Source organism: Nannospalax galili, unplaced genomic scaffold, assembly GCF_000622305.1.
Source record: "Nannospalax galili isolate Female #2095 unplaced genomic scaffold, S.galili_v1.0 scaffold543, whole genome shotgun sequence".
NCBI classification, from domain to species: Eukaryota; Metazoa; Chordata; class Mammalia; order Rodentia; family Spalacidae; genus Nannospalax; species Nannospalax galili.
This window is the reverse complement of record NW_008352270.1, coordinates 4107726-4133612: the sequence shown is the minus strand read 5'-3', so window position 1 is coordinate 4133612 and position 25887 is coordinate 4107726. Positions and strand designations below refer to the sequence as shown.

General features: G+C 40.3%; 1 protein-coding gene across 1 annotated transcript in view; it reads right to left on the bottom strand.

Moving 5' to 3' along the window:
• The window catches only part of Pld5 (phospholipase D family member 5), a 422154-nt gene extending 396461 nt beyond the window's left edge, over positions 1-25693 (bottom strand). Inside the window, exon 1 of the mRNA XM_008849173.2 lies at positions 25413-25693. Coding sequence (XP_008847395.1) covers positions 25413-25601 — 189 coding nt within the window. The 5' untranslated portion in view covers positions 25602-25693. The remainder of the gene's footprint in view (positions 1-25412) is intronic.
• Positions 25694-25887: the final 194 nt, after the last annotated feature.

Below are 25887 nucleotides of genomic sequence, written 5' to 3'. Positions count from 1 at the left end.
TTCCTTGAAAATTTTTCTCCCAGGACTGGAGAAATGGCTCAGTGGTTAAGAGCATTGGCTATTCTTGCAGAAGACCAGGGTTCAATTCCCTGCACCCACATGGTGGCTGTCAACCATCTGAAACTCCAGTTCCAGGGGATCCGATACCCCAATACTTAATAAAATATTTAAAAAAGAACTTTTCACCCTTGAAATTTGTTTTTTATAAATTTATTATTTTGATTTTATGTGTATAAGTGTGTTGCCTGCATGTGTGTAAGTGCACCCTTATCATGCAATGCCAGCAGAGGTCAGAAGAGGGAGCTGGAGCCCTTGGAACTAGAGTTAGGGATGGTTGTTAGTTGCCATGTGGGCGCTGGGAACCGAACCTGTGTCCTCTTCAAGAGCAGTCATTGCTTTTAACACTGAGCTGTCTCTCCAGTTCCCTTCCTTGAAATTTGTTTTAAAAATTGTATGGCATTATCATTTCAAGTGCTAAATTCTATTTACCTTTTCTTAGATGTACTTGAATTCATTCAACAGTCCCTCTTTGGGGATGCCAAATGCTTTTCCTTTTTTCTATTAAAATTAATGCTACTCTAATTCTACATTCTTAGAGAGGCATTCTCTTGACAACTCTTACAGTTCCAGTTCTCCACAACTGTTCCCTGCTAAAAGTTGACAACATGTGGATAGGCATATTGCCTAGTCCCCTACCAGAACTGAAGCCCAACTCAGCCACTGGAACACCTCCAAGATCATCAAAACTTCTGTCCTGTATAGAGCAGATATCAACAGATTAATTATTAAGTGAAAAAAAAGGTTAATTTATGATAAACATTCTCATATAAAAGTTTTATACAGGAATAGTAATTTTTAAAAAATAAATTCATCAAAGGAAAAAATTTTCAGTCAAAGAATATTAGCAGTGTTAACTTTTGATATGAACTGTCAAATTATTAGACAAAGCTAATATAATTTACTCTCCCCAGAAGAAAAAGGTTCAATTCTCTGTATTCTTACCAATATTTTACAATTATTAATTTGCATTAGGTTTTTTGTTTGTTTGTTTAGTTGGTTTGTTTAGTTGGTTGGTTGCTGCTATTTTTTGAGACATGGTTTCACACTGTGGTCCAGGCTGGCATCCAGCTCAAGGTAATCCTCCAGCCTCAATCTCCCAAGTGCTAAGACGGAAGGCATAAGCCACTGTGTCCAGCTTTATCAATATTTAATAGTATCATTTTTAGAACTTTAAGAGCTCTTCTATTCTTTTATATTTAACTCTTTCATTGTTAACAATATGAGCTATTTCATGTGTGATCTGCTGACTAACATCTGAGAGAACATAATTAAGAGGAAATTTGTACATCCTCTCTTCTTTCCCTTAGACTTTAACATGTAACCAAGTAGGTTATGTGGAGAAACATAAATTATCAGAAAGGGTAATAACTGCAAGGGGTGGAGAAATGGCTCTGCAGTTAAGAGCACTGACTGCTCTTGCAGAGGACCTGGTCTCAGTTTCCAGCACCCACATAGGGGCTAACAACTGTCCATAACTCTAGTTCCCACTTTTGGCCTCCACAGGCATTGCACACACATGGTGCACTTATATACATGTAGACAAAACATTCATACACATAAAATAAAAATAATCAATACAAAAGATGTTTAATGAGTCATAATTGCTGTGAATGATTTAAAATCAATTTAGAGTTATGAAGAACTGAGAAGTAAAATTTACTAATGTCATTTAGATCTCTCAATGAACAAGTAATTCCTTCTTCTGTCTCTCTGTGTCTCTGTGTCTCTGTCTCTCTCTGCTCTCTCTGTTCCCCGCGCCCCAGGTCTCTCTGTAGCCCTAGCTGGCTTAGAACTTTCTATGTAGACCAGGCTGGCCTCAGTCTCATAGAGATCCCCCTGCCTCTGTCTCTGCCTTCCAAATGCTAGGATTAAAGGTTTGCACCACCATGCCTGGCTCACATCTGTTTTAATTCTGCCTATGCAGTGAAGAGGAACTGTCGATTCGTTGTTACCAAGTCTTTAACAACTGCCTATTGCTAATCCTGCCTATATACAGTCAGAAAGAGAGAAGGAAAGATATAGAAGCAGTAGTGTCCCACATATGCTGATACAAGATTTATTTTTGTTTTGTATAAATATATAGTCTGCCTTCTTTATCTGTGGCTTCTAATCCATGGATTCACCGACTTTGGATAGAAATACTGAAAAAAGCAGTTTCTGTACTGAACATGCACAGACTATCCCCCCCAGAAAACAGCATACTATGACAGCTATTTATACAGCAATCACACCTACTAGATATAAGTAATCTGAAGTTAAGTAATAAGGCTGAATTTGAGAGGTTATATACAAACAGTACAACATTTTATAGATGGGACTTGTCCTCTATGGAGTTTGATGTCAGAGAGGGTCTGAGAGTGAGTCATCTTGGATGACCATGAATGACTGTATTTAGGTTTAAAGAGTGAGCTGACTTAATGTCAAATACTACTATGATCAGTAGTATGCATACGGCTTTTAGTGCCAAAGATATATAGACACAGATCCAGACAGAGACACAGAGACGCAGAGGCACAGAGAGACAGAAGAAGGAATTACTTGTTCATTGAGAGATCTAAATGATACTTGTATAGTGATGTATAATCCCACCTACACCTCCTAAATTCTCTCCTTCACAAAGGTTATGAGCACAAGCCTGAGCAGAGAGCAAGCAGCTGGATGGAGCCTCATCTGGCTCCACCACCAAACAAGGAGTAACAGCCACTGTTCTCCCTAACCTGGCTTTCCTAACACCCCCATTTCTCCCTCCCAAGCTTTGTTATGTTTATCATTCTGTCCTCTTAAAGCTAATATCTGCCTGCTTCATTGACACAGATGCTGTAAATTCTTAATGAGTGCTAATAATAAAAATGGATTAAAGTCAAATATTTTTGTATTTATCTCAAGGCCAAGCACTTCTCAGTGGAATTTAGAGATCTGTGTGAAAAGCTGAGGAATAAAGCAAAGGACAAATGCCCAATATCATGTCTCCTAAGCTACAGAAAGCTTTATGTGGCTGGGGTCAGAGAATCAGTGTAAAAGTTTATTTTTCTGATGTTTATCTGTTCAGTCTAAAATTAAAGTACTTGAACTTTGTAACACTGTACTAAGAGAGGGTGAGATTAGATACTTAGAGGTATTCTAGGATGTGATGAAATAGTGCAGTTGTTCATCTCATCTCCCCTGTGCTGATCACTCCTCAGTCTATGTCTTCCTGCATCTACCTTTCTATTGGACACACTTACATCTTGTTGCCTCCCAGAAATCTCAAAACTGAACCCACTCAAAACATACCTCATCATTTGTCACTTCAAATTCTGAGCTTACAACATTGGTGACCACCTTCTAGGAAGTTTACCAAGAGAGGAGAACTAGTCTTCCTGATCACATCTTATTGCCAGCGGCAAACAAGTATACATATCACCCCTTTTAAGAAATTCATGGAACATAGTCTTATGGATTATTGTTAATGCAGAATAATAACACAATAGACTTATATATAGTTACTAAGACTGATAATTTTCAAATAATGAAAACATAATGGAACACGAAGCATTGTTAAATATGATAGATTTTCTTATATGTGTTATTTAAGAAAAGTCTCAGGAAACTTATAGTCAATTAAATCAGACATTACTTGTTTGTGGCTACCTGTGTTTATGTATGTACAAGTCAGTGTTCATGTATGTGTGTATATCTCCTAACTTTTGCAAATAATTTAAGATGAAGAAAAGATAGAGACAAGAACATGGGACAAAGCTGTGTGGCAAGCCATCCCCTCCATCGTCTTAGGCAAGAAGAGACTTCCAGCTTGGATGGGTTATGAACAGTTTGGTGTTTGAAAGAAGTCTGTATTTTTCCAGCCTCAGAATAGGAAGTTTCCTGTTTCCCTTGCTAGTAATCAGTTTAGCCATGTACAACTCTGGTCAGGGACATAAGGTCAAGTGCTCTCCCCATCCTTATTATTTTTTAAATGAAGATATGGTACCTGGAAGATGTGCGCTGACATTTTGTCATCTGAGAGGGAACCTAGAGGCTGGGGTACAGAACAGAAAGATGGAAAGAAACCAGGGCCTTCAACCTTACTGTGGAGCTGCAGCACAACAAAGGTTTTATGTGAGATAACAGATTTCTTTATTATTTAAGACACCCTGACTTGGATGTTTTCCATAGTGAAGGCTTGTGCTGGTTAGTTTTAACTGTCAACTTCATACAATTTAGAATCACCTGAGAAGAAAGCCTTAAGGAGGAATTATCTTGATCTGGTTGGCCTCTGGCCATGTCTGTGGGGGACTGTCTTGACTGATAATGATGTAGGAAGACCCATGACATTGTGGGCAGCACTATTTCCTAGGCAGGGGTCCTGAACAGTGTAAGGGAGAAGACTGGATAAGAGCAAGCAAGCAAACAAATCCTCATTTGCTCTTTCTCTGCTCTTGACTGGATATGATGCTTCAAGTTCCCACCTTAACTTCAGAAGGTAACCTGGAATTATAAGCCAAAGAAACCCTTTCTTTCCTACATTGATGTTTGTTAGGGTGTTTAGCATAGCAACAGAAATAAAATTAGAGCAAGGCTAAATGCGCCAGGCTTAAGGAAGGCTAAAAAAGCATGATTATTTCTTAGCATTTTGTTTTGATTTAATAAAATATGTTTGTCATTCTCCTCCCATAGGAAATGATTTTTATATAATTTAGCCTTTTCAGTTATAAGATAATTAAACACACCATTGAGAGGGAGAGAGGAAGGGCTCACTACTTAAAGAAAACAACCAAAAGAACTGCATATTTAGGTACTTTTCAAAAGACTTCACTTTGGGGGTTGGAGAGATTGCTCAGTGGTTAAGAGCACTGGCTACTCTTGCAGAGGACCTGGGTTCAGTTAGCACCCACATAGCGGCTAACAATCATCAGTAACTTCAGTTCCAGGGGATCCAATGCCCTCTTCTGATTTCCTTGGGAATTTCATGACACAGGTGCACTTATATGTAGGCATAACACATGTATAAACACACACATAAAATTAAAATAATAAAATATAAAAAGACATCATTTTGATGCTAGTCTTTGCACATCTGTCAAAAGCAACCACTTTATTTGCCTCCAGTTGACTTATTCTTGGGCTTTTCTAAGTAAAAATAAAAACAATCAATACAAGTTATCAGTTAAAAAATCCAAGTATCAAAATACAAGTAGTATTAAAATTCTCTTAAAAGTCAAATTGCATGAGATTCCAACCTGTAGGATTCTGTAACCCACAGGGCACTCTTTGGGGCCATCAGCTGTTCTTTTTCAATTATTCGGTGGGAGACACAAATGCCACAGTGGATACAGAGGTCAAAAGACAACTTGTAGGAGTCAGTTTTCTCCTCCCACCATGTGGATTCCAGGAATTGAACTTAGGTCATCAGACTTGACAGCAGGCACCTTTACATGCTGTATTAGACAATTTCCTGTTGGAGTTCCTCGCCAGCTTAAATCACATTAACAGCCGACTTTGTATGTTGAAGCAATTGCTTTCTAGGAGAAAACAAACCCTTAGACTTTGTCCTTTCATGTGTTGGAAGATTGGATGGGTGGGGTCTTGTTCTGAGGGCACCCTTCCCACTGTTCCAGTGCAGAGCAGGAGGCCTCTCCTTAATGGTCCTTACCTCTTCAACTATGACAAGCTCTCTTCTAACACATGCCTTGGCTGCAACATTAAACTCCCTAGAGGTATTTTTCTCTTTAAACTGTGCATTTTGTATTTCTGCTCCACTTTCTCTTTTCTTCATTGTAGATCTGCATAAACATTATCATTAATAACCAAACCAGAGATTCAATGTTATGCTCTCTTCAAATTTCCTCCACTAGAGCAATTAGTCCATCACTTTTTAATTTAGCATTGGCCAGGTTCTTAGGACATAAGCAGAAGGCAGTCAGCTTCTTTGCCAAAATATCACAAGAGTGGCCTCTAACCCAGCTGCTAATATTGTTCTGTCATACATATTAAGCCCCATCCAGTCAAGCATTTGTACCCAGATGTCCTTCAGTGTAAATGTATTCACCAGAGTCTAGTCAGCCCATCCAGAGGTCATATGTCAAGCACACTCTCCCTCATCTAGCATCAATCAGTCTCCAATAGTTCTCAGTCTAGGACCAGCCTACCACCCATATCTCTTCTCTCTTCTGGGCCCTTGTTTGAGTTGGCATGGGTCCTGTGCTTGATGCCACCATTGTCACGAGTTCACATGTACAAGCTTTCAGTGGCCTGAAAGCCTCTGCTTCCCTGTGTTCATGAACCAGCCCTGCCTCTTACAATCTTTCCATCCCTTCTTCCGCAATAGTCCCTGAGCTGTGAGTGGGTGAGGTTCAAAAGAGTAGTCCTATCCAAAGATACACACCATGTTTTCTCTTATTCTGTAAAACTTGGCCAGCTTCGGACTTCTGTGTGCATTGCACTTCTGTTGCATAAGGAAGCTCTACTGGTGAGAGTTGAGGGATGTGTTAGTTTTCTCTCTACCCCTTGTTCTGCTATATTCCATGAGGTATAGAGGTTCAACTATAGATGTGTCACCTAGTACATGGCATCTCTCAGCCGTATATTCTCTGTGTCTGTCCAGTTGTGGAATTCTGAAGTAGCAATCTGTTGCAAAAAGTAGCTTCTTTGATTATCCCTCAGATAACAGTGCCACTACTGCACCAATAGAGGTAGTTTGCCCTGCCAGTCATACGGTGATTGGGGTTTAGGGCTGGGTTGGACCATTTACTGTTTTCCTCCACTGGCAATTTGCACATTATCATCTAGCATTATGATAGCTAAACTTCAGGTAGAAGGCTTCCAAGTCATTTCCCGCTCCATTGCTCCAATTCCTGTATCAAAAGCATGTCCTATCTTCAGCAGTAGGGTCCTATCTACTAGTTCTGGGAGATAACCAAGAGGTTTGGCAATAGCCTGTGTTATTTTGGGAGTCTCCTGGACCACTCTCACCAACCATTCAGAGGGAGGTCTCTTCTGTCTGGCACTGTGTTCCTTGCAAGCAGAGATTTCTAAATAAGGATTATTTCTTTTCTAACCAAATATTATTTGCAACAGCCCACACACCCAATGAAATAGATAAAGAAAATGAACCTGCATTTGTAAGGAAGGCTGTGATAGGTACCTTTCCAGACTACAGTTATGCTTTTACTGAATCCCTCAAACATCATGGAAAGGTTCTGTGATATTGCCTCATTGGAGCTTAAGGTTCCATATAATGAACCAAAGAAAAGGTCTTACGTCTGAGCTGCGTATTAAAAACCCATCCTCGGATCCCAAGACAAAAGGGAGGGCAAACCTCATGGTGCTTGAAGCACAAGGAGGTGATGGGCACCGGGCAGTGATGGTCCTGGGTTTCACCCTGTGGTTGCACTGCCCAATCACACCCACATCCACAGACCAGCTGGCCTGCTGGGAAATCATTACCTTCCTCCTCCTTCTGCACCAGCAACACTAAACAGAATGATGGTGACATAAAAGCAAGGCAAACACAAGTCAAAAGTGAAAAGTAGTAAAGAACATTCATGTACAGCATATGCTTGTGTGTAGAATTTTAATGCCAGGAGGCACCTCTCCCACCTCAATGCTTTCTTTGACAGGTTAATAATCTCCTCATTGTATAATTACAAGCCAATGTGATTAAGAGGAAATATATATATCTTAGTGGTCCATAGCCAAGAAATTAAATTGCATGTCAGCCATTCCCTAGTATGAGACCCTGGATGTAAGGGCCTGTCTGTGATGTTCTAACTTTTCCTGAGTCATCCACCTTTATTGCTCATGAAGATTTAAGGTAGTGAAGAAGATGAACTTGCTGTGCAGAGGCATGAGGGGTTTCATGATGGAGCCCAGAGTGTGTGGAATTGACACATCCTAGGGAAGAGCTCAGGGAGGGAGCTTGAGCAGTAATGAGCTTCTCAGGAAGAAATTCTCCCTGAAAGGCAAAATAAGAAATCAAGATGTGCCCCAGGCACTTGAGAGAGAGCCAGTTTTTAGAAAGATGCATTTCTTGTCGCTCAGTTGTACCTTGGGCTTTGGCTCTGTAAAGTCCTAGGAAGACTATGAGGCTCAGGAATAGGAAAGCTGGTTGTGATTGAAAATCTCAGTGACCCATAAGGTAACACTGCTATAAAATCAAGATGCTTGTGTGGAGAGAAATACTGGGCGAGAAGACAGAAATTGGCAGAAGGAACGTCAGTCTCGGCCTCAGCCACAGCCCTCGCCCCAGTATTAGCATCTGCAAATGTGCCTGACAACAACAGAACAGCATGGCAGGAGCAAAGGTGACCTCAGCAGAGCCCCCATGCTCAGTAGTGCAAGGGCCGTGCCAAGCCAGGCAGGTGGTTCTGCAGCTTGTGGACACTGGAAAGTGGTACCCTCAGCAAGGGTATCATTTCCTAGGCTTGCCAATCTACTGCTGGGGTTCGTCATCTCTTTCCAGCCAGCTAGGCTACTTAGAAGAGTGAGCTTTAGCAAAGCTAATGTTTTGAAATTCTTTTGATCCCTGATCACTACAAGACTTAACATGCAAATAATTTTGTTCCTGGCTTAAAAATACTGTTAAGTTGGGTATCCTGACACCTACCTGTGATCCCAGCACTCAGGAGCCTGAGGCAGGGGGATCTAACACAGCCTGGGTTAAACAAACAGACCCTGTCTCAAAACCAAATAAATATATGTGTATATAAAAATAAATAAATAAATAATAAAGCTATAATAACAACAGGGCTTTAGCATGAGGAGATTTAATTTATTTGGTCTAAATTTTTCACAAGTAATCCTAGAAAGTTTATTGCAATTAAGTTATTTATAAAATTTTGAGACACAAACCTGAAATCTTGGATATGATGCAGCAGTAACAGGCCTGTAGCTCCCCAGCCTCTGCATGTCAACACAACTTTTTAGACATGTGTTTAGAGAAGGGGCTGGTTTCACTGGGAAGACACTGTTTTGACAGAATGATGGCCTTTTGTTACAGTGATACTGATGGCTAATAAAATGTCACTTTTCCAGTTGGGTCTCTCTATCTTCTGAATGATTATAAAAATATTAAGGCAAGACTAAATCTACACATCTAATATGCTATCACCTAAGCAATTATCTTGATATGACTTCTGGCAATGATTACATTAAGTTCCTTTTTCCTTTGAACAAGCTTATTAGCTAAAACAACACAATTCCAATTCAGCTAGAATTCTACTCTGCTTGTTCCAGAAAGGAAAAGTTTTTCAACATTAATAGTACAAACTACAGCTCAATGGTTTACTGAAAGTCTATTTATCCCATGTTTCAGAGTAGAAACATGTAAATAAGACTTTCAGAGTAGACGCCAATACTGAGTTACTTATATAGCTAGCTGGTTTCTAAGCTAAATAATATATGTTTGATCCAACAAAAAAAAAAGAATTTTAGGTGAATAAGTAAAAAGATCAAGCATATTATGAAGCTTTTAATCAGAAGCCCAGAAGTTCCTTGTGTTGTTTGATTGGTAAGCATGCACCACTCCCTTCCAGTTAAAAAGGACAAAAATAAAAAACTAAACTCAGGCAACTAGGTTATCCATACCTGTTGCTTCACCTCCATTTCCAAGCCTTTTTGCCTGACTATGGTCTCTTCACCACCCACAGTGTCTTCTGCTGTGCCAACTCTCTTTTCTTAGTCTCACTACCAACTCTGTGACAGTTATTCTGAAGCCAAAAAATCCACCGAAGTGCTTCATTCAGAGAGAAGGCAACAGTCTCAAAGGTAAGAGAGGCAACCTCAGAGAGGCCAGAGAAGGCCAGTGGCAGCCTGTTCTGAATGCCTCCTTGCACAGAACTCATTGCTGAGGTTCCTTTGGTACTGACACAGTCATCAGGCCTCTGCTCTCCCTGGGCTCTGGGCACCTGCCTTTGTTCTTCTTTCTCCTACTTAGAGGATGAGCTTCCAACTCATCCATGCTTGTTGTTAAACAAAATGGGCAGGAGTTAGGAAAGCACCCTTCGTAGCAAAGCTATAACCACAAAAGTAATTGTTCTCATTTGGGGGATTTATAGGATACCCTTATAAATGAGTACCTAAAATGTGCCAGTACCCATAAAAGGGAGGATAAGAATCACTTGGCAGCCTATTGGGACAGCAATATAGTACCCAGGCAGAAAGAATGGAAAATGAGCATCGTACAAACAGATGGGAACTCCAGACACAAAAGCAAGTTCTTCATGCTTTTCCACTGCCGAAGCCCCCATCGAAAGCCAGTGTCTGTCTGTCCTGGGGTAAGACACTGCCCAAGTAGTTCGGTACCTATCTCACAACAAGCCTTTCTCTTTTTACCCATCTTTTCATGGTCATTTGGAGATATGCTCTTGGTGGGCTGTTTTTGAAAGGTTCCAAGTTACCTTTCTGAAGGAAATTCCAAAGCTCAGAAGACAATATTTTAGCTCAGAAAAAAGAAAGACTGAAGACCCCCATTCTATATATACTGACCAAACATCCTAAGCATGAAAAAAGAAGTTGAAAGAATAATGCCAGAGAATATAAATGGGAATAGTAACCAGAGAATATGAATGGGAATAGTAATCCAAAATGGGGATGTAGGTCAGCGGTAGAGTGCTGGCCTAGCATGTGTAAAGCCCTGAGTTCAACTCCCAGTGCCCTAAACCACCAAAACCCTATCTCCCAAGTATAGAATTTGATGATCTGACAACAGACTACTGATGTGTAAAATATGGAAATATCTGCATGCACACAGAGGCACATGTGTGCACATGCACACAAGTATACACACACACATACATTAGGATAGGAAACCCTTATAAATGAGTACCTAAAATGTGCCAGTACCCATAAAAAAGTCATACCTATAAAAAAGGCAGTACCCATAAAGTCACTGTGCCATTAAGCATTTCTGTTGTTTGTTTAGTTTCTTTCCATCACGTGAATGAGACTGAAGAGGTCAGGGTAACTGAGGAAATATTAAGAGTTTTAAAGAAAATTCAAATAAAGATGTTTCATTTTTATCAAAATAAAAGTACATCCAGGTTTTACTAGAATTATTAAATAAATGAATATTTATCTTATTGGAGCCTTGTAAGAGCAGACTCAGTTGGAATTAACAATACTCATTTTTGTAAGTCTATAAGAACATAGGAGGAAAGGGCAGGAAGGATACAAGATGAGTGGAGAATTCTTTGGTACCAGAGAGTAAGGAAAGGTTCAAAAAATGAAAGCACACAGTCATTTCCCTGACAGGCATGTCCCAGGCCACAGGAGTTGGCCTTCCATAGGGTCCAGGAGCCAAGTGGGAGTACCTTAAGGAGCACACTAAATAACAACAAAAACTTACATGATACTTCCAGTATAAGATAAACATCTGGGGCTGGAGAGATGGCTCAGGGGTTAAGAGCACATACTGATGGGGCTGGAGAGATGGCCCAGTAGTTGAGAGGACTGGCTGCTCTTTCAGAGTACCCAGGTTCAGTTCCCAGCATCCACATAATGGCTAACAACTGTCCATTAACTCTATTTCCAGGGGATCTGATGGCCTATTCTGACTTCCACAGGTATTGTATGACATGGGTACACTTACATACATGCAAGCAATTCACTCATACATGTAAAATGAAATAAAAAGAATTTTAAAAATTTTTAAAAGAATTCATAGTTTTTGCAATGGAACTGAGTTTGATTCCCAGCACCAATGTCAGGTGATTCACAACTGCCTACAACTCCAGCTATGGGGAAATGGAAGGCAGGCCTCAACCTTAGCAGTGGAACTGTTGGCAGCCAATTACTGCAGAGTGATGGAGAGCTGATCTTCTTTAAGGGAATGATTCTAGGTAGCTGACTATACTCCAGCGGGTGAATCTGTACTGAGGGGCATCTGCATACACAAACTTGACTTGGTAGGCCTTAACATATATAACAGAATGCATGTGACCCATTGGGGAGCTATGGGGAGAGCAGATGTTGGAAGGGATCTAAATAAGATTAAGACGTATCATATGAAATGCACAAAAATTCAATAAAATAGACATTGAAAAAAGAAAAAGTAACTAAAATTGATAAATACAAAAATAAATAAAAGATAAACTTTGCGACATAAATAAAGGATTGAACAAACAAATATTAGGGAAAAAAAGATAAATCTCCTTAAAAATATTTTCCAAATAACAGATGCTATCAGTCTGTACTCCCAGAGTTGTTGAATTGGAAATCTGGGACTTAATTTCTAACAATCAGAGTGTGGGATGGGAAAAATAATAACTTTATGATGGAGACACCTGCCAAACACTTTACCAAGTGACCATGGTCAAGGTCATTCATGATATCACATGGATGACACAGCCACCTTGACAGGATAGCATCAGGAGAGCACACTGCCTCTGCCCTATTCTTTTCAAAAACCTATAATCCTTGTCAAATCATAGGCCAAAGTAGGAGAGACCCTGAGTGAGGAATATTCCACAAAATGCCTTGCCAATATGTTTTTAAATTGTCAAATCCATGAAAAACAAGGAAAGCCTGAGAAACTGTCATGGTCCAGAGGTGACTCAGGACACTGGACAACTAAAGGCAATGTGGTACCTTAGTACTCTGCTACACAAAAGAGACATTCATTAGAAAATTGGTGAGGGCTGAGGAGATGGTTCAGTTGGTAAAGTGCTTGCCTTGCAAGCACGAGGACCAGATTTAGACCCCCAGAATTCCCATTACAATCACATCCTCATAATTCCTGTACTGAGGAGACTGAGACAGACATATTGCTAAGTAGGCTAGCCTAGCCTACTTAGCAAGTTTCAGGGTAGTGAGAGAGATCTTGTCTTTTAAAAAAAAAATGGTGGACAACACCTGCGAAATGACACCCAAAGTTGTCCTCTGACTCCACACACACATACACAACACACATGTAAACTTATACACACGTACACAAAAGACTGATTGAATTCAAATGGAGTTGAAGAGTCAACATTAGTGAAAACTGAAATTGGTGAGGCATATGCAGAAAATGCTTTCTTATTTTTACAAATCTTTTCTGTAAATCTAAAATTTATTTTATGTTAAAATAGATGTTTTAGGACTCTTAGAGGACAAGTTTCAGCAGTGTAAGTCATGAACTAAAGCACGATTTTAGGGAATGAAAAGAGCTTGCAAAGAGTGGAGTCAGGAAGTCATGGTGGAAGATTCCTGTTGATCAAGACTGGCAGGAGTTTAAGATGTTTTTGTCAGTTTTAACACACTCCCTCCTGCAGTGTCTTTCAGGGTCTGATCTGTGCGCCCAAGCCAGGGCAGGACAGGAGCTAAATAATGAAGCAGCAGAATGGGGCAGGGTAACAAGTCCAACCAAGGTACTGAGGGAAAATAGAAAAAACAATTTAATGTCCTTTCTTGACTAACGAAAATTTAAATACATAGGAAAGAAAACAACAAAGTCCTCTTGCAAGCAATAACTTAGATATATTGCTAAAGTGGCTATTAAGTCTTTGTTTCCTATGTCTTCAAGAAAGTCAATGGAGTCTAAGCTGGGGATGGGCCTTGTCTGTTATCTCCACCTGACATTGAATGGTGCCCCTGTGAATGCCTTTTCCATGCTTTCTCAGAGGGCTTCTGATGCGTTTTTCCACTGAACTCTTATTTTAATTAGATATCTGTACCACGTAGCAGGCAAGTAGCATACAAAGACAGGTTTTTTTTTTTTTCACTCATATCCTCCCACTGAGCACATATATTTATTCATCCATTTGTTTACTCTCAATAGTTCAGTTTTGGGGTCTCCCAGGGTCTGTGCTGGGCACCAAGAGTATATTGTTATAAATAATACATCATAGACCCCAAAATTTTTATTGAAAGCAGAGGATAGCTAATCAGGTAATTTTTAAAAGTTATGTTGAGTTCTGTAATAGATGCTTGTTGTGATGTTAGAAGATCATTCATGGGCAATGTGATAGTCAGTCTTGATTGTCAACTTAACTGAATTTAGAATCTCCTAGGAGATAAACCCCTGTGATAATGTTTCCATAGAGATTCACTGAAGAGGGAAGATGCACCCTAAATGTGGACAATACCATCCCCAAAGGTGGGTGTTTCAGACTGAATAAAAAAGGGGGAGAAAGAGGAAACAAGTAGAACACCACCTTTCATCTCTCTCTGCTTCCTGATTGCATATGCAATGTGACTAGCTGCCTTACATTTGTGCCACTGCAGCTGGAGTGACCTCTACAGCTGTGCCTTCCTTATCATGATGAACTGCACCCTTGAACTATGAGCCAAACTAAACCCTTCTTTAAGTTGGTTTTGTTAGGTATATTGTCACAGCATTAAGAAAAGTAACTAATATAGACACTCAACCAGACTTTTAGGTTTACAGGTTAGGAAATGTAATTTGAATTGCCAACAACAACTCTATCCTAAGTAATCTGAGGGCAATTGTATACATAATCACATACATTTGAATTTTCCAGAGTCTGAAGTTTGTAGAGATCAGGTATCAGAATGTTAACATTAATTACTATTGCCGTAATATTGATTATGAGGATTAAGACAAAACCAGACAACAGACAAAGATAAATAGGGCACAACTGAACAGGGCACAATTCTACCTCTCAAGGAGTTTTTGAAATTCTCTCTGTTCCCTCTTCCAACCATCATGCCAACTGCAATTTCTGGGACACTCCTGGCACTCAATGAATGAATGTGCTTACTAAGATGCCCCACATCCAACCCAGCACCAAGACCTAGGAGCTCTTCTTTCACAATACGTTTTGTTTCTGCCTTTTTGTTGTTAATTCTTCTGACATCACTAAAACAGGCTTTCGACCAGCCTCCTGCATTCCAGGCTCTCCTTCCTCAACACCGCAGTATATTTTCTGAAATAGGAACTTTTCAAATAAAGCACCTATTCAAATGTTTCCCCTTTGGGTGGATGATGAAGCCCGGTGCTTTCAGAGTCCTTGGTCCACTAAGGTATCACTGCGGGTGTTCCTGTATTCAGCACTCACATAAACAAACCCTGTCCCTCAGTTACACTTGTTAGTTGACAGGTATGCCAAACACTCTACTCTACCCAGATTCTAATCAGAAGTACTGCCTCAGACCAGTCCTATAGTGAGCTCCTCTTTTTCCTAGCACAGACCAGCACGCAGGGAGCTACCTTCTCTGGATACGTCTTTGGACAAGGAGTGACTGAAGGTCTCTTTGCCAAGCAGTTCGCAATTCACTGAGGTCTCTGAGACAGCCTGGCAATGATTTACTAGAGTGAATACTCTAGTAAAGATGGTATATGAACATTCAACGAGAATGTAGTATAAAACATGCTCAGGATGGCATGGCTGTTCACTTGAGCAGATGGTGAAGTGGGGTGAAGAAAGGACCCAGGAGAAAGCCATACAAGGGAGGGGGCAAGCAGGAGTCATTTTTGGAAAGACAACAGTGACAGAGGGCATGATGGCCCATGGCTAGAGATAGCAGGGCGGGAGAAGCATGGGGTCTATGGAGAGAAACAGTAAACAAGGCAAGAGATGCTGTATAGATTTTGCTTATTTGTGCAACATGTTATTGGAAAATAATGACAGCAAGTATGCAGATCTTCAGTGTATAGCTCTGTAAGGTTGACTTCATGACCACTATCCAAAAAAAGAGAAAACACTACTGGCTTCACAGAATCCTTTTTAGGCCCATTCTAGCCTCAAGGGTAGTCATTAACCGTGAATTCTATCTCAACAGAGCTTTGCCTGATTTTCCATATAAATTGAATCCTACTATCTGTATCTGCATGTTTTGACTGATTACTATGTCTAAATGAGTCATCCAATTACTGCATTAGACACGTACATGCTATCTCTTTCACATGAATAAATGATAATATACTGTCCACTCAGTTATGACTGGATATTAGGGCTGCATCCTATTGTGGTCTAGGAAGATAATGTTTCAATAAACACTTCTGTGTCTCCTTGGTGTACATGTGTGCACATCTAAGATACACTTAGGATTTTAATCACTGGGTCATAGATATTCATATGCTTAATTTAGCAGTTTTCTAACATGGCTCTATGAATCACAGCCTTACCAGAAGTTATTGAGGTATAAATGCTTTTTATTTTCATTAACATTTTGGATACTGTCAATCATTTTAATTTCAGCTATTTGGGGGGTTGTGTGGTATAAGACATTAACTTTGTACATCCTTGATGTCTGATGACAAGGATCATTTGGATATTCTTTTTTGTGAAGTTCCTGTTCACGTGCCTTGCTCATTTTTCTGTTGTGTTGTCTATTTTTGCTGATTTGAAGGTACTCTGGACATTATGGATAAAAATCCTTTGCTAGAGGATAAATTGAAATACAGATTTCTACATTTTGCTTTCAGAATTCTGCTTTCTCTCTAGAAATGTAATCTAAGGACAAAGTGATTAGTTTCACTGTAGTCTAATTTACTAATATCAATAAACTGAGATTAAGAAAACTGCTTAAGAATTTTTTCCTAGCCCAAGTTAATGAATATTTTTTTCCTACTAATTATTTTCTAGAAGCTTCATTGTTTCAACTTAAAATTTAGGTCTGTAACTCACATTAAACTGACCTTTGCTGATGGTGTGAACAAGAAATCAAGATTCATTCTGTAATACATTCAGGCCTGTTTCTTCACTCTCGCATCTCTCAGTTGATCTATTGTTTCCCTTGTTCCAGGATCACATTGCTTCAACGAACTCAGTTTTATATAATTTTTGATATGTACAAGCAGTTATCTTACTCTTCAACACTGTCTTGTCTCTTCTTGATTCTGAGCTTTCCATATAAATTTTAGAACCATATTTCAATATACATACATGCACATGCAGATTGGTTGAGATTTTAGTTGGAATTGCTTGTACTCTACAGAGAATGATGGAGAATTGAAAAGGGATTTTTATTAAATTTGTTCCTAGTATAGGCTATTTTTGTAATAACATAAATAACAGTGTCCTTAATTTTACTTCTGAATTGTTTTATTTTATTTTACTTTTTTAATGTGTATGAGTGTTGTGCCTGCGTATATGTAAGTGAACCCATGTCATATAATACCCATGGAGGTCAGAAGGCATCAGATCCCTGGAACTAGAGTTACAGGAGGTTTTTAACCACCATGTGGATTCTGAGAATCAAACCTGGGTCTTCTGCAAGACTAGACAGTGCTCTTAATCACTGAGCCATTTTTCCAGTCCCTGGAATTGTTTTTAACAACTTAATTTTACAGAATGACCTTCTATTTAGTGAACCTGACAAATGCAATGAATTACTAGTTTGTTAAATATATCTATAGTTTATCTCAGGTTTTTGAATGTGCACAATCACATCATTGGCCAATAACAACTCTATTACTTCCTTTTAAATTATTATGTATTTCTATTCCTTAATCTTTGCCTGTTTATATTGCTTGTAAAAACCTGTGAAATTAGTTCATTAAGAATAACTACAGTTTATGTTGGATTTTCAAATGTGTATAATCATATCATTTGCCATTAATAACATCTTTATTACTTTCTTTTCAATTCTCATAATTTTTATTTATTTTTCCTGCCTGATTGCATTGTTTCTGGCCTCCTGTATAACAGTGAATAAAAAGAATAATGTAGGCATCACTCACACACAATCTATGCAGTTAAATTTTTAATATTTCACCATTATATGAGATTTTTTAAAAGAAATGCTTTATTGAACATGTTTTATTTCAAGTTTGTTGAGGATTTTATTATGTATGGATACTTGATTTCATCAAATCAAATGTTTTTTCTTCATCTATCTGAAGATGTCCTAATTTCATTTCTGTTGCTGTAATTAAGAAAAAAAACTAACAAAAAGCAACTTAGGTGAAAGGGTTTATTTTAGCTCCTAATTCTAGGTTACAGCTTGTTATTGCAGAGACAATCAAGGCAGTAAGAAATTGAAGCCACTAGTCACATCACATCAAGAACAGCAAAACATGAATACATGCCTGCTACTCATCCTTAGACCAGCTTTCTCTTCTCTTGCTCAGTCCAAGACCCAAGCTCAGGGAACAGGACCAGTGCTGCCCACCTAGGCAGGCCTTCACAGCTGAATCAGTGTCATCAAGACAGTCTCCACAGACATGCCCACAGGCCAACTTGATCTAGACAGTTCCTCACTGAAACTCTCTTTCCAGCTGGTTCTAGATTGTGCTAACAATTAAAACTAACCATCACAGATACCATACCCATCTATGTTTTACTTTAGCCCATTAATATGATAAATTACATTAGTTGATTTTCAATTTTTATATAAACTTTGGATTGCTGGAATAAATTCAACTTTGTTATGATATACTGTAATATATCCTTTTCTACACAATGAGACCCTTGACAACAATATTCTTATACTGTTTTCTTTGGGTCTATATTATTCACAACAGCATAATCACATTGTAACCATATTTATAAAACTGTAAATGCCTTACAGAAAGGGCCCCTGCTCTAATTTCTGTGTATCCTTCAGGTTTGACAAGTTTATATGTCAAATAAATGTTTCTTGAATTAAAACGCTCACAATATCATAATGATGTTTTCCACATGAAAAGCAGTCTCAACCACTGATGACTTTGCTAGTGGTTTTTTTTGTTTGTGTTTTGTTTTGTTTTGTTTGTTTTTGTCTCAGTGAGTCCCATCTTCCCAGCTTAACTCTTAAGGTCACTGCTGGATCTGATCTCACAATTTATTGGAGAGGGATAGTCACAATCCTTCCATGTGGACACTATGTTCACAGGTTCCCTATACTTGGAAACAAAGAAGCATATTTATCATCTAACAGCCAGGACATCCATCCCATGACACCCTGTCAGGTAGTTCAACTTGACCTCGATTCATCGGTCAGTCAACAGTGACCTTTGTGGTGCAGGCAAGACTACCTGAGAAAATTTACCAGTCTTTCTTTAAGTTCTTATTAAGGATTGTATTTTTGAATTTTAACTCATCTTTCCATGTTTTAAGAAAAATTAGAAAGCTGAACGTGGTGCCACACAGATAAAATCCGAGCACTCAGGAGGCAGAGATAGGATAATCTCTACAAGTTGGAAGTCATCAAGCATTCCAGGGTGGCCAGGACTACACAGTGAGTCTTATCTAAAAAATAAATAAAATAAAATAAAAAAGTAAAATAAAATAAAATAAAAAAGGAAGGAAGGAAACAGAGGAAGAGAAAGGGGGAAAGGGAGGGAGGGAGAAAAAGAGAGGAAGGAAGGAAAAATAAAAAGATTAGAATGTAGTTTTGGTTAGAAAGTCTGTATCTTTAACCATAAAAGCCTGACATCTCTATTACACTTCAGCATTTATATTGCATCTTAAAGTTTCACAACATAACCTGTGCATGTATGCACCTCAGCTATTCGCTAACTTTGATGTCATCAGTTTAAGCAACCTTTCTGGGGTAAGATGTTGCCATAGAGTCTATCTAACTGTCTACTGTCTATGCATAAATTCAGTATAAAAACTTATCACTGCTACTGCCATGTCCCAGAAGCTTAAAACAGTCATCGTATTTCTTGGACCTTAGAGCTAAAATAGAAACATTAAAAGTTGTTGCATAGATGTATGCTTGAAGTAGATATAGAAGTCTGTAGGGAGAAATAAAAGCTTTTAGAGACGCTAGCCAGAACTTGGTATCTGCTACATAGAAGAGCAAACCTACATCTGATCATCGTGAACTTCTCACATCCAGCGTATTGAATGTAATATGTCATCAGCGTGTTCAATAATCAATAAGAAGCTGCACCCAACGGAGTTCAAAGAAAACAAAGCTTCTTTGAAACAAACTGCCATGTTAACCCAGACAGAGAGAAGCCCATTAGTGGGAAAGATAGCTAACTATGGTAGAGACAAGGACAATAGACAGACCCACTGATACCCATTAGAAGACACTCATGAAACACCTAAATGTTCCTTTCCTGATGGATGAGTTAGAAAGGCAGTGAACACAGCCTCTGCCTAGACTGTCTGGCTCGTTTATTTAAAATCACAGGAACTAATCTTGGTGCACATTACTGTCCTTCAGTGTTTGTGAGTTTGTGCATTTGGTTGATTTTTAATGGAACATTTTAAAGATTCATTCCCTTACATTGAACTTTGTCTCTCCACGCTTTGCTGATTTGCTCTGTGGGGTATAATACCTTCATGACGTGCTCTGTGAGGCATAAATGGCATTACATAACATGAGCCTAGACCACTGTGGCCAGTTTTGCTCCAATCTATTTATTCTTTGCTCATCATGTGAATAATTTATTCCAGGAGGCAAGTGTGAACTTGGCATTTATTTACTATTTGCTGGTAACAAATGCTATTAAAGCAGGTATAAATCACAGTTAGAGGAGACATCTTTTTTAAGACACTAAATCAAAATACTACACTCTCTACAAGTGGGAACATTAAGAATTGTCTTTTCGTCTTTGTTTGTGTATATATGTACTTCTGTGTGTCCCTGTACATGTGTGTTATGTGTGTGTGTGCACATGTGTGTTTGCATGTGGCCACAGGTCAATGTCAGGTGTTTTCTTTAGTCACTTTCTACCTTATTTTTTGAGACAGAATCTCTTACTGAGCCTGGAGCTTCACCAGATCAACTAAACTGGCTAGCCAGTGAGCTCTGGGGTGTGTCTGTCTCCGCCCTTCCCAGTTCTGAGGTAACAGAAAATCACTGTAGCTCTGAGATTTTATGTAAGTGTTGGAGATCCAAACTTAGGTCCTTATGCTTATGCAGAAAGCACTTTACCAACGGAGCCACCTCTCTAGCCCCTTGTCTATTATTCTATGCCAATCTCCTCTTCAGAACCCATCTTGCAATTAATGAAATATTGCTCAACTTAATCCTATCAGCATAAGCAGCGAAGGTAATCAAGGGTTAGATAGGTTGGTGTAGAGCTGGTCTATGCTTGCAGCTGCCCTTAGAGAGTATAAGAAACAAAAACGTTAGCCTAGGAATGACCAGGCAAGGAGTAAGTAAAGAGCCACTGGCCAGAAAGTATCAAGTCCCCTAGAAACCAGGCAAAGACACAATGCAACAGGCCCAGGATTGGGGCCATTCTTGTTGCCCCAAAGCCCCTTATGCTTTGGGTCCAGTGAAGGGAGGATGGTGTCAAATGTGAAATCTGGGAAGAGTGGAGGGGCTTAGGCAAAGACCTGGAAGGATGGAAGAAGTCACTTTACCTGTAGGCACATCCCTGAGCCTAACACTATACTGAGTGCTTTGCATGCTGTGATGGTCCTAGCCAGGACTAGGAAGAGATGTTTTTTTGTTTTTTTTCTCTTCTCTCTGGGTCTTGGTTGAATTCTCTTTCTCCATCCCTTTGAAATGAACCCTGGCCAAGAAAATTTATTTGGCTAATAGGTATGAGCTATACAGGTACGTTATTTGTGGGTGGAAGATTCAAGAGCAATCTCTTGATTCTCCAACTTCTCCTAAGTTGCTTTGGCAATAGGTGCAACAAGTACCAGGACAGGGAGATTGAGAAAAGAGTTCCCATCAGCTCATACAGATGGGAAGGATTATAGAAAACATGCCTGACACATAGGCGGCATTTGTTCCTGCCATATAGACAGGGAATGACCTCATCGAACCATGAAGGCAAATCTGTGACTTCTTTAAACAGGCATATGATTGTGCATCTTGGGGGCTATGAGCCCTTTGCCTATAGTTGTACAGTTTCCTGGAAGTGGAGTCAAAGTCTAAACCCAGGTCTATCTAACCAGAGCCCTGTTTATAACCACTTTATCAAGAGTCAATGGAATATACAGGAGAAGAAAACAAGGCATCTCTTGACTATCAGTACCACCTACAAACACAAACTGGCACAGAACCAGACAACTGAGCAGTGCAGACTATATCTCTCTTTCTTCCCAATTAAAAAAGATACTAAAAAGGTCAAGAAGAACATCAGGTACGAAACGATCCTATCTAAATGTCATACTCAAAGGAACCCAACCCAGGGAGGTCTGGGAGAGCCAGGAGGATTAGGAGGCTCCAGGGGTGGCTCCTACCTAGGTTGCTTTGCTAAACCAGAATCTTTTACATGACTCCTCAAACAAATGCTGAATCCTATATAAAAAATTAGATTTTCATTGCTTCCCAAGCCCAGTGTCTCCTAAAGCCATAAGAATTATGACACAGAAAAGAAAGCAAAACATTCTAAGAACCAAGAGCAGTACTCACGACTAAGAAGACAATTTTCTGTATGTGGTCAACAATTTAACTTTTTCCTCATGTGTACATGTGGAGTTCGAGGTTCAGAACATGAACTCTGTGCACATTCTAATCATGATTTAGAAACTACAGAACTCTTTACATAAATTTCTTCATTCATTCATTCATTCATTCATTCGTGAGTCAGTCAGTCAGTCAGTTAGTTTTGGGATAACATTTTCTTTTGTATTCCAGGGTGGCATTCAACTACAGAGCCTATTGTCTTAGTGTCCCAAGTACTGTGATTACAGGCCTGTCATACCATGTCTGGCCACTTATTGATGATTGGTTGATTGACTGATTTTCACTCTGGGACCCAGGCCAGTCTGGAACTCACTGTGTAGTCCAGGTTATCCCTGCCTGATCCTCCCCAGTGCTAGGATTACAAGCATGTACCATCACAGCCATTTATTTCTTTACAGATCTTCATCTTTTGTATTCCCTAACCAATGACAGGAATCAAATTTAAGATCAATGGAAAGTATTTCAACTCTCAACCAACTCACGCCACTTTCCTCTTGTCCAGCCTGGGATTCACCTGATATCTTTAAGCCAAAATAAGAGACAACGTACTCTCACTTTCAGCAGAGGGGGGAGAAATACATTACTCAGTTGTTACTTTATACCATGTTATTGACTTCCAGACTAAGCTGTACCTCTGAAGCCTGGCTCAAATCCACACACTGCCATATCACTTCTCGGGGAATCCCATTATTGTGATGACTAAACGTGTGTGTCATTTGAAGTTATAATTTATTTATTCCCTTAATACTTAGATTGGCTTTTAAAGCACCAGCCAAATGACTGAGTAGGCTGTTTTCAGGCATATGATCTCCACTGAGATTATTTATTCATTTTTTAACATAATAAAAATGGTGGCCATCCCTTTGATTAGACAGGTCAGAAGGGTGTTTTTTAAACCACCATACATCATCTTTGAATTTCTATGACACCCTCAGTTGGCTTCCAGCATCATCTAAACTAGAAGGTTCCCGAAGCTTTAGCACACACTGTAAGGAAGTTAACATAACACATTTACGCTTTGCATAGCAAGTATGTACCAAGTTACATTTGCTATAGGCTTTTAAATCTCATATACTGAATTAGAAATTAACATAAACCTGCCTACACATCACAATGTCTTAAACATGACATATAAATACTGTGTGCATGAATTCAAATAAAATTTGTGTCTTTACATGACTTCACTTTTTCACAGCACTTCAATAAACACTAACTTGTTAAAATACCAGCATTTTAAAGGGGCAAGCAAATAAAACAAATTTACATGAAGCAAACCCCCACTTCTAATTGAAGGTAATAGAGGACGGAATACATATCTCTTATGAAACAGTTGATAAAGCAAAACAAACGATACTGATTTAAATAACAAATGAGGCAACTGATTTTTTTTTTTTTTTTAAAGAAGGCGATGCTCTCTGTGGAGCATGATGGAGAAGGACAGCACAGATGTTCACATGCCCACAAACAACCAGATCTTTCTTTGCTTGGTCTCTAATCCTCAGGAGAGCTGAGCATCCTGTACTTAAAAGCTGCTGTGACCCACAAGGTAGAACTAATACTTTCAATGACAATCTAAAAGTGGGGAGGCATTCAGGGATAATGCATGCCATGGCAAGTGACTCAAGACAACATAGTCATAGAAGGTTGCACTATTGATTGTTAGTAAGAGAATAGGGGAAATGGATTTGGTAAGAGCACATACTGCAATTGAACACACATGCATGTTGAGACCCCAATCAGAATTCTGAGTCCTGAGGTTAGGGGCAGTTTTCTCATCAACACCCAGAACTAAATTTCACGAAGATGCTATTTCTGTTTGCCCTCTATAAACTCAAAACATCACTGTTCACTTCAATCATCCCAGAGGTGCATTTTTAAACAAATAAACAACTTTCCATCCTAAAAGTCTCTCAGCAACAACTTCAGTCTTAAGGATTTGAAGCTTCCTTCTCTCTCTGGGTATGCATGACAGAGCCTGTTACTCAACTCAGAGCTTTAAATAAGAGCGTTAGAATTAGTCATTTCAGTGGTTTAATCAGGCCCCCAGAAAGAAGGCATGGACTGTCCTTTCAGCTTATAACAGAAACACCCCTTTCCACACATCTCCTAGGATTTGTGCCGCAACACTCAGGGAAAGCTCTGGGAGGCAGGTGGGATTTAGGTGGTACAGCATTGGGGAACGTGTGAGTTTCCGGAGTTTTCGGTTTTATCTTTTCATCCATGTTGATGTGGTGACCCATTTGGAAACAAGGAGATCTCCACATTCCATTAGCAGCAATCCATTAGCATTCGTGGAAAGACACAGCCCTGCTGGTTCTACCTTCCTTACCAAACAGTGCTACACTCCGGATTCTTTGTTTCACTATTAACACTAGTTAAGAAGATAATGGTAGGTAGATTTCTAAGTGTGGATGCACAAAAGGCCCTTTGAGAAGGACTTTTTCCTTCTAGAATGACCAGCCTCTGGGACTCAGTCCCAGTGGGAAAGACACAAGTTCTCACTTGGAGAAGGGGAAGGGAATCCTCGCTCTCAGGCTCCGAGTCTGCGGAGTGGCAGGCTGCTGGGGAGCTTTGATCATTCTGTTCCGTTCCAGGCTTACAGTGGAGAGGTTCGCTATCACCCACACCAGCATCCCGGGGGACACACTGCCAAATTTCTCTCTATCTCCTGAGCTCAGGTCCCGCTGACTCCCCAGCAACAACTTCACACTTGCAGTAATTTGTAGTTTCTGCACTGAGCCACATAGCTCCAAAGACCCAAGCAAGCACCCCACTGAAACCCTAGACTGTGCAAGGCCACTTGCAGCCCTCTTAGGACATGTCTACTCTGTGCTCACTTTGCACAGGTACCCCAAGATCACAGAGCAGATATGCACCCTTAAAGCTACGAGCCGGTGGGAAGTCTAGGGGTGCAGGGCACAGTCCCTGAAAGGGAACCTTTCTCTTCTCCATGCAGCTGGATCATTAAGCAAAAAAGTGCAGGAGAAGGCCAGGGTCGCACAGAGGATGCGAGCACCCTGGGGGTCCCCACTCCGTGTCCCAGCACCCGTAGCGCACACCGTCCAGCCCTGCGGGACCGGCAGAGTGTGGGGCAGGTGAGCGGCCAGGCCCCAAGGGCGAGTGGTCCTTACGTGTTCCAGCTTATCTTTCCTGCGGAGCCAGACGCTGGCGCTGTAGTCCTGCTGCTTGACGCTGCTGTAGAAGTTCGCGCCCACTCGGGTCAGGCTCGGGGAGGGCTCCTTGGGGCGGCTTTTCAACCTCATCTGCTCGAAGCCCTCGTGGGGGGAGGCCGAGAGCCACTCATGCTGCCGGATCTCCATCCTGACATGACCAGGCGGCCGCCTGGCGCGCAGCGGACTCGGGATCCGAGCAGGGCGCGGGGGAGCGGGATGCCGCCGGCGAGCAGGAGGAGACGCGGGTGCTGGAGGAGGAGTGGAAACGGAGAGTGGGGAGCGCGGAGTGCGGAACGCCCGCGGGGAGGGCGGGGTGCGGATCGCCACCCGAGCGCACAGAGTGCCGACGGTCCTCGGAAAACGCGGGGCGCGGATCCCCAACCCCGAGCGCAGGAATGGGCACCGGGTGGGGAGAGGGAAGAGGAGGGAGGGT